The sequence below is a fragment of the Triticum urartu genome, chromosome 1A, assembly GCF_056163025.1.
Source record: "Triticum urartu cultivar PI428250 chromosome 1A, HENAU_Tu73, whole genome shotgun sequence".
In the NCBI taxonomy this organism is placed as follows: Eukaryota; Viridiplantae; Streptophyta; class Magnoliopsida; order Poales; family Poaceae; genus Triticum; species Triticum urartu.
Genome location: NC_141873.1, coordinates 162,322,974 through 162,333,314, shown reverse-complemented (window position 1 = coordinate 162,333,314; position 10,341 = coordinate 162,322,974). Strand labels below are relative to the sequence as shown.

At 43.8% G+C, this 10,341-nt stretch overlaps 1 protein-coding gene across 1 annotated transcript; it reads left to right on the top strand.

The window, feature by feature from the left end:
• The first annotated feature begins 4,460 nt into the window (after nt 1-4,460).
• Nucleotides 4,461-5,162, top strand: LOC147990460 (uncharacterized). The gene is made up of 2 exons (XM_087538234.1): nt 4,461-4,526; nt 4,575-5,162. Exons 1-2 carry the CDS (start codon nt 4,461-4,463, stop codon nt 5,160-5,162), a joined length of 654 nt encoding a protein of 217 aa, XP_087394360.1.
• Nucleotides 5,163-10,341: the final 5,179 nt, after the last annotated feature.

Here is a 10,341-nt window from a genome sequence, read left to right as displayed (position 1 = left end):
TGCCACAGAGCATTGTCTGGTGTGAGGGCACTGATAGAGGAAGTTGACGTGCTCAACAAAGAAGAAGAAGAAGCAGCAAAACTAAAGCAAGCAGAGAAATCCCAGCATGACAATAATGCCGAGCAAGTAGAAAATACTGAACACATCGGAACTGGTGCTATCAAAAAAGAAACAATTCTTCCACCTCCTGTTTCAAACACAAGAGGAAGGAAGAAAGGGGGAGATGCAACCCAGAAAAAGGTGGCATGCAAGGAGAAAAATGATGACAAAAACAGTAAGCCACAACCTGAGCTGGACAGTGATGGTCACCCACTGGGAATAAGAAGGTGCAAGACATGTAATGAAATCAGTGGCCACAATTCCAGGACGTGTACAAAAAGAAATGAACAAGAAAAACGAGGACATGGAGATGCACAACAAAACAGAAATTCCACTCACAACACTAAGAAATGGACGAAACCGAGACGTTGTAGCATCTGCAAAAAGAGGAAGAGACACAATTCAAGAACCTGCCCAAAAAGAAAAAGAAAAGGATCAGAAAATGAGGAAGATGAAGAAGGTGAGATCAAAGAAGAAGATGATGACAGAACTGAAGAAGAAATGGCTTATGAAGAAGCAGATGGAGAAGAGGAGGAAGAAGAAGAGAGTGAAGAGGACGAAGAACGTGAAGAAATTGAAGAAACAGTGGCGTATGAAGAAACAGATGATGAAGATGATGAAGAGGAAGAAGAGAGTGAAGAGACCGAGAGAGTGAAAAGGACGAAGAACATGAAGAAACAGTGTCAACAAGACCACCACAAGGAAATGCTGCTGTACAGAAAAAACCGAGAACAACACCACTTTCAAAAAACAAGGTAGGAGCAAAGAAGGATGCAGTTCACAGCACTGGAAAACGAAAACCACCATCAACCAGCACGCGGGGATCAAAGAAGGATGCAGTTCATAGCACTGGAAAACCAAAGCAGCCATCAACCAGCACGCGGGGAGCAAAGAAGGATGCAATCCACAGCGCTAGAAAACCAAAGCAGCCATCAACCAGCACGCGGGGGGCTACGAACACAAAGGTGCAGAGACAAGAACCAGCAACACCGCCATGGAAAACAAAAGAAAGTGCGACGTTAGACACGCTCCAGTCACCGCACAGAAGCAGCAGGTTAACGACCAAATAGATGAACAGACAATAAATTAATCGTATGCATAGCAGTTTGCTTATCTCTATGACTTATGTATCAGTTTAAATTTTGTGTAAACACAAATTTCTCGTTGACTATGAGTTATTCAACTAAACCACGTAAAAGAGAAAATGGTATATAGAGTATACCATATATATATAGCAGTCTTGAGTAAAACATTGACACATTTTGATTCAAAAACCATGTAAAAAATGCTGTTAGCTCGCTGCAGTCCAACGAGTAGTACATATAAAACGCATTTCAATATGCAGTATGGAACTTGCAAATATGCAGTACGCTTCGAACTATCATGCAATACTATAGACTAACTACATGTAGTACACACCATATAAATTGGGAAAAAAAATGTGGAAACATGTAGTGCTCAGCTAACATATAAGCAGTTCACATATTGTAACCATGTAAACACAAATTTAATAATAATTGAAGTGGTTCAGATCACAAAAGTGCTTGTTACAAAACACATCAAAAAAGATGAAGCGTTCGACACGCAAAAGTACTTATTACAAATCAACCTCATAACCTTAGCCAATCACGTTAAACGTGATTCTAACCGTACGATCCTCGAGTTCAAAGAAGTTGAGGACAACAACTTGCTCAGACTTCAGGCCACTATCAATGACAAATTCCTTCCACCCTTTGTGCAGACACAGCCGCCCGTCAACGCCTACAGTGTACTTGGCTGGTTGAAGGTATCCATTACCAAGAACAACTTAAAGAATTCCTTTCTTCTTGAGCCGGACATACCTAACAGCTCGTTTAGGAATTTTCTGTAAAAAATAATAAAACTGTTTGAGAACGAAACTAGCAGTACAATTCTCATACTGTGCACAGAGATAGATGAAGTGCACAACAGTCCAACGAGTAGTACATATAAAATGCATTTCAATATGCAGTATGGAACTTGCAAATATGCAGTACGCTTCAAACTATCATGCAGTACTATAGACTAGCTACATGTAGTACACACCAAAAAAATTGGGAAAAAAATGTGGAAATATGTAGTGCTCAGCTAATATATAAGCAGTTCACATATTGTAACCATGTAAACTAAAACATAACCTACATGCACACAAGCATAAAAATAAAAACAAGAAATAAGAACACATTGCAGTACACTTCAAAAAACAAAGAAAAAAGTGCGTTCCTAAAATACTGCAAGTTCAGAGTGCAATGGAATTATACAAAAAAACATAAAGAAAAAAATCATATCTAACGAATCATACCATCTTGTAGTGAGTCTCCACATCTTTTGGTGTAAGCTGATGGACAAAAGGACTCGTGCAGCCAAGGCCACGCCAAATCAAGGCAGAATAGAACGCAGAAACGTTGATCTGGCCCATATCCAATCCTTCTGTGAATACTGTACCATATGCAAGCTGCTCGGCTCGCCCAGTTCGGCACAACACCTTCCCACCACGACGAGCACGATGGGCCTGCGAGCAAGCTGAACAATTGCAATGCGTCGGCACACCACAACCATGGCCGCAGCAGAAGAGATACGCACAGGGGCCTGGAGCCATCGCAACAGAAATCTAGAAAAGCAAAAAAAAAGGCTGGAGAAAGGAGAGAACTTGCGGCTAGCGCAGAAATGAAATGCAAAGGAAGGGTATAAGTTAGCCTTCATTTATATAAGAGGAATGCAAAAAGGTCAAAACTGAAAATTAAAGGGGACTTAATGGAAATTATGTTCCCAAGAATAAAGGACAATCAATAAAGGCTTATGTTACCAAAGAAAAAGGAATGAAAAAAGAAGGTGTACTTTGACTGCAGCAATTCCCACGAACAAAACCGCAGATCATTAAAAAATAATACTCTGAAAAATTATAATCCACACACCATTTTATGTGTGCAGTTCTCCAAATTCGTACCAGGAAGTTCACTATATGTGTGGATGAAGTGCAGTACATGATAAAAAAAAGCAAAAGAGAAGCACTTTCGCAGCATTGGCATAGCCAGTCACAACTTTTTGGCAAAAGGAGGATGCACGCAATGCAAAATGTGTACACCTGCAGCACAGAACTATGACGAATGCAGTGCGCATAGGAGCACAAAAGCAGTGCACACCCGTACACTAAGAAAAAAGGATACGAAAGAGGAAAAACAATAAAGAAAAATGATACCGATGCAGTGCACAAAAAAGTAGCCCAGAAAATGTGCAGTACAGTATGCGTGCACATGCAGTACTGGAACTAAATGAATGCAGTGCACGCATGATTTACTAAAAAAAGCAGTGCACGCCCCAACGTTGAAAAAGTAACAAAGGAAAAAAATTGACCACCCAGGTGCTACCGGCCCCAGCCAGTCTCGTAATAGGTCTGCACCCACAGAAGGGGAGTCGTTCTGAGCCACAGTGAATGGGGCCGGTTGCACATGGGCCCACAGGTCATAGAGCATATAGCTAAGAGCGCTGTGTATAAGCGCTCAAATAAGTATACGGAGGAGTTCGACCAGTATGCCTCGCCAGCGCTTATAAACAGGTCGGGCGCGCCTTCCGCGGGTGAGGTGGGACTAAACATTAGGACGCACACACAGCGAAACGGGAACCAAGCCGTGCTCATAGGCCGACTTGGATCCAAGTACGTCTCTAAACTAGCCGAACACAGGCCCAACAAGGCCGACTAAGAAAAAACAATAAGTTTAAAAAATGGGGGGGGCACCCCCCCTTTCCCTACCCGTCTCGTACCAGCGATTGCAGTAGGTACAAGCGAAAACAAGATGCAGTACGTAGCTGTAAACAATGCAGTGCATTACGTTACACGATGCAGTGAGGTATGGCAATCCAGTTCCCGATTACCCCTACACGAATAAATAAACTCAAAAAACAGTGAAGTACGCACATGTATACAGAAGTGCAGTACTGAATTCTAGAAGATGCAGTGCAGGACTATATACTAATGCAGTTCATTATCGCACAGGATGCATGTATAAAACGTAACAAAATGCTCGTTCGCATAGAAAAAAATGGTGGTTAAAAATTGTGCTGATCAAAAATAAAACAAACCCACCTTAAAAAAAACTACACGTTCGCATACAACCACCCGATCGGAGAAGTTCCATCGCCACAAGCCCACGATCACAGATGCAAAAACCAACCCACAATCCGCACAACCGCATCATCAGCACGATCGTGCAGTTCATCCGATGAGGCCATCCCACCCCGCGCCCTCCCCTTAAATTCAGACCCCTGCCAAAGGCCTTCTCATCCACAAACAACACAAGTATCCATTGCGCTCCCACCAAAAGCACCAAGCCCTGCCACCGGCGATGACATTCACCGACGAGTACAAGGGCGACAACACCGTGGAGGCGCACGGCAACACCAAGTTGCACGTCATCCACACCAACGACAGGAAGCAGATGGCGATCACCCTCGCATAGTACGAGTGCCACCTCAGCCTCCAGCGCCACAAGATCGTCGGCATTGATCTCGAGTACGACAACGACCCTGAAGCGACGCAGAAACCCGCCCTCTGCCAGCTCTCCATCGGCAAGAATCACCCGGTGCTGCTCTTCCAAATGAGCGACAGTGAAAGGTGCATCATCTTCGACAACTTCCTCGCCGACCCCAGGTACACCTTTGCAGGCTTCTCCATCGACGGCGACAAAACCAGGCTGGAGCGCGTCAAACTGGTGGTCGCCAAATTCGTCGACATCCAGAAGGAGTGGAGGGTGCCCAAGGCAACCAAGCCGTTGGACTCCCTCGGAGACGTCTCCGGCGTGCTCACCGACGACTACTACAACAACATGAAGAAGAAGATCACCGACGACGAGCACCAGCGCTGGGCCATCCTGCCTCTGTCCAGGAGGCACATCGAGTACGCGGCAAAGGACGCCTACGCAGCGTACGAGATATGGAACCGCATCACCCTCACCCAGGACGGCCTTCGCCGTGCAAAGCTGGAGAAGGAGGAGCCCCCCAAGAAGCGCGCCAGGAGCAGCTGGGGATGGGGAGAGCCTGACTGGTGAAGAAGAAGATGGTGCCGGCCAGGAGCCAACAATGCCAGCGTTCTTTTAGAATTATCATCAAATTTGCTTTCTGTTGTTTGCTTACGTATCGTTAGTTTGCTTGTGTGCTGAACCTAGTTTGCTTGCCATGCACAATTGCTTTGTAATGATGAACTCTGATTATGTTAGTTTTCTTTCTGTTCAACTTAGCTTGCTGGTGATGAAATTGTCGTACATAATGCAAACAGGACGCATGCAGTGCAAGTTGCGCACGAATGCAGTATAGAATTTGTCGAATGAAGTCTTAACATACCCAACAAAGCAGTGCACGAACATAAATTTGGAAAAAGGAATACATAAGAGCAAAAACACAAATAGAAAAACGCAAAAACACGTAAAATAATTCAATACAGTCCGGAAGTACACGAAAGTACAGCACAGAACCATAATGAGTGAAGTACAGGTATGATTTACTAAGCAGTGCACTCCCATACATAGGGAAAAAGATTACATAATACCAAAAAGATGGAAGCAAAAAAAATGGCAACTATACATGCAGTACGCAATGCGTACACATGCAGTACGGAACCCTGATCAATGCAGTGCACACTCCAACATTGAAAAAAACACATAGGGCGGAAAAATAAAAAAATAATAATTCAATACAGTCTGTTGTGTTGTTCTTTGTTTCATGTATGCAAGAGATAATGTCCGTTGCTTGTGATCAATTGCTTTCACAGAAATTAGTTTGCATTAGAACAAGTATCTACACAACTTTTTTAAAATTTAATGAGTGACACCAAAACATACTATGCACATACAAAACATAACAGTCCACAAAAAATAGTAATTATATAAAAATAAAAATTAATATTGATATATCCGTATACCTTTCTAAACAAACGTGAATACAGTTCACAGAACGAACATAAGTCAGTTCAACAAGTGTATGCGTGAAGTGCAGTACATGCATAAATGAAGAATGACAAGGGCCCCAACACACACACACTTGCTACACGAAGTGCAGTACTCAACATTGGTGTAAGCAGTACAAATGACAAGGGCCCCAATACATAAATGAAGAACGACAAGGGCCCCATCAAAGGGGACGCGCGCAAAAACCCACCCGGACACCACACACCCTAAGATAGACAAGGGGGCGACGGGGTATGACGGACTCGCCTACGCATGCGGCGCCGCGGCAAGCCGCGTCGCCGCCTGCTCCGGCTCGTTCCAGGCTCGGCCTCGCAGGGGGATGTGGAGGGGGGTCACGACCCCCCCTCCCCACCCCCTGCTCGGCCTCGCGCTAACGCACGCAGTGCGCTTGGTTGACAGGCGCAGTGCAGACATTCTATTTTTCCCATCAAAGGGGACGCGCGAAAAAACCCACCCGGACCCCACACACCCTAAGATAGACAGGGGGCGACGGGGTATGACGGACTCGCCTATGCATGCGGCGCCGCGGCAAGCCGCGTCGCCGCCTGCTCCGGCTTGTTCCAGGCTCGGCCTCGCAGGGGGATGTGGAGGGGAGGTCACGACCCCCCTCCCCACCCCCTGCTCGGCCTCGCGGTAACGCACACAGTGCGCTTGGTTGACAGGCGCAGTGCAGACATTCTGTTTTTCCCATCAAAGGGGACGCGCGCAAAAACCCACCCGGACCCTACACACCCTAAGATAGACAGGGGGGCGACGGGGTATGACGGACTCGCCTACGCATGCGGCGCCGCGGCAAGCCGCGTCGCCGCCTGCTCCGGCTCGTTCCAGGCTCGGCCTCGCAGGGGGATGTGGAGGGGGATCACGACCCCCCTCCCCACCCCTTGCTCGGCCTCGCGCTAACGCACGCAGTGCGTACAAGAACAATACAAAAAATATATAGACAGCTAAAAAATGGGGGGGGGGCAACCCCCCATGTACCTTAACGTACAAACAAATAAAAAAAACCAACTACAAAACGCAACTATAGACTAAAAGCAATGCGTTTTTTGTTTTGGCAAAAAAAAGCAGTTCAGTGTCATATAGCAATGCAGCTTCGGCATGCACACACGTGTAGCACTTTGCTTGAATGCCAAAAAAATGCAGTTCTCTTATATTGGACAAAGAAGTTCGGCATCAAATGCGATACAGTTTATCGAACACATATCATACATATAAAGCGTGACAAAAATGCCAGTTCGCATAGACCGTGGTCGTCAACAAAAAATAAAATTATACACTTATATATATTGTGTCAGTTATTGATATAAAATACACATACATATACAAAATCATCCACATGCACTGCTGCATAAAAGAACAAGAAGAAACACAACGACAAAAACAAGTCTTTTTCATACATTGTCTACCTTAGTCAGCACACACAAACACAACATCAAAACCTAGCTATTGTCCACGCACAGCCTTTTGCAGCCAGTAGAAAAACAGTGCCCCAAATGACTGTTACTGCGTCTGCGACTGCGACAGGGAAGTGAGCCCGAGGTCTGTAATCAGTTCACGTAACTCAAGCGGCATGTCTTCATAACACAACATGTTCAAAGGATTGAACAGCAGCTGGAACATGTACTCCGCCTTCCAATCTTCAGCAGCAGGCTGAAAAAAAAGAAAACAAATGCAAACAAGTGATTAAAAAAAGGTTGTCATAAAGAACAAAAAAGTAAAAAGAAAACAGAGAAGCTGTTATGTCGGATTTCAAAATTTTCTCAACTAGACGTTGGCCGTCATACAACTGCGTCATCCTCAGAAAATAGATTCCGCACTCATTTGCTCCCTGCGCTGGCACGACCGGGTAAGATGGCTTCTCTGCCAATTTAACCCAGTCAGGAAGGTTCCTCGATTTATACATTTTTTCACCATAAATCGCCTTCAGCAGCTGAGTCATCCTCCTCATCTGGCAAAAAAAAGAAGCTTAAGGTAAGAATAACACACATCACGGATCAAAAAGTTGATATTCAAACGAACCCAAAAAAAAAGTTGTTCTCAAACATCTAAAACAATCCCTCTTTTAAGTGCACGTGTGAGAAAAATGCAGTTCTGTCGTGCATATGTTGAAGTTCACTACATAAACAATTGCAGTTTATAAAGAAATACAGTGGGATAAACACAAAGAAAGCTTTACGCTTGGCAAAGAAAAAATAACATACCACTTCAGTGCAATCTGCGTGGTAGTCAGTCCTGCGCCACCTTGTCGTGACATCAGGATGGACAGTGTACTTCCTACTGTCATGGATATCAAGGGTCTGGCGATGCTGGTTCATCGTGTATAAGGAATAATGACCATCCTTGAATCGCGGCATCATAATCTGTTCGCATAAAAAAATGAATTCAAAAGTTCTTTCGACACGTACCAGCAGGACCATTGTTCCAAAAATAAGTATAGAAAGAAATGCAACAAACCAGGAAAAATAAATGACAAAAAACAATGAATTTACCAGTTTTGCATCCAACAGGTTTGCGCCGTTGTTCACAAAAAATTTGAACTGCTTAACTGCATCTTCTAAAACAAACGAGTTATGCACAACTGGCAACACAGGATTTCCGTCATTATCTCTCATCACAGAGGTTTCCATTTGAAGAACGTACTGCCACACAAAAAAGAACAAAAAAAGGACATGAAAAAAAGAATAAACAATGCAAGCAGGCATGGACATGAAAAAGCCCAGTGCAGTAGGAAAGAATGACAGCAAACATTTACCGTGATAAATAAAGGTGAAAGTAGCAAACGTTCACCGGATTGATAAGCTAAACCCAATTCAGGGTCTTGCTTCCAGTACTTGATGACAAAATCCATGATATACGAATCCTTTAAACCTCCTTTGCCAAATGTATCATAGATATAGTCGATATTGTAAGTATCGACATCACCAAAAGGACCATGCACCATAAAGAACGCGTTCCTGCAGTAAACATACATAGATGGGATAAATAAAATTAGAATTAAAATCAAAACACACAAAAAGCATGAAAGGGAACACGCATCACATAAAAAACTTATTCGCGGTATTTGGTTACAAAATCTTTGCTGAGAACAAGATCCTTTATTTTAATCGGCTCATCCATATATGTGAACCTCGGAGGCTTCAATTTCTCTATAGAGCATCTCAACTTAAAAGCCCTCTCACCTACCCTCTTGTTCGAAAATACTTCAACCTCATCCAAATGAGGACGATTAATTGCTGCACTCCTAGTCCTAGTTGCACGTGCACACGGTGTAACAAAATCATCATCATCAACATCATATACATCATGTGGAGAGCTAGGTCGAGAGACACTTCCACCATCAGGTCCAGACGCCACATTTATGTTCAAACCAGAATTATCTGGAGAGATTTCAATGACACAATCCTCCATAACCACATCAGAACCCTGGGACTCAAACAGTGACGTACAGCCTTCATGAAGCCCCCAATCAAAACCTAAAAACGTGCAGAAAAAACATGGAAGCACTCAGTACAAAACACAAAAACCAAAAAACATGTATAGAGAAAAAATAGAATGCAGCCCACTGTTGTATACAACAATGCAGCCCGCACTTGTATACAGCAATACAGCCCACGTATAAATAACAATGTAGCCCACTTCTCTACAGCAATGCAGCCCGCACTTGTATACAGCAATGCAGCCCACATGTAAAAGAACAATGCAGCCCACTTCTCTACAGCAATGCAGCCCGCACTTGTATACAACAATGTAGCCCACATATAAATAACAATGCAGCCCACTTGCCCATAAAGAAGCGGAACCAAGCAGTAGTCAAAAATAAAATAAAGCAAGGATAAAGAAGTTCAATAAAACAACCTTTATCTGCAAAAATTAGAAGTGATGTTAAATCAAGGCAACACTTCCTCGATGTTAGCCAGCTATAGAGCATGGCCTTTCTGATGTAGCCAATGTGCTCCACCCCAAACTTAGCAACTCGAACACCATCCCATGTCTGCAAGAATTAAAACATACAGAATCCACAATCATGCCTGCAATAAAAAGAATAAAAAACACCAGTTTCACAAAAATTAAGTGAAAAAAAACTTGAACGGTATGACACAGAAGGGCTGTAAAGAACGCACCCATTTGGCTGCAATGGGACAATGACATGTTTCAACACAAATCCATCAAGTGTGGGAGGATTTAGCGGCTCATCAGAACTCAAGCTACCTTCTTTCCATGCACGCTTGATATTTTTAACCATCCTCCTAAAAACCCTGACCGC

Excerpts from the sequence above, each read along its gene's own strand:
- LOC147990460 (XM_087538234.1), top strand. The coding sequence starts at position 4,461 with ATGACATTCACCGACGAGTACAAGGGCGACAACACCGTGGAGGCGCAC. Across the intron at positions 4,527-4,574 it reads ACGGCAACACCAAGTTGCAC|TACGAGTGCCACCTCAGCCT; the intron begins GTCATCCACACC and ends ACCCTCGCATAG.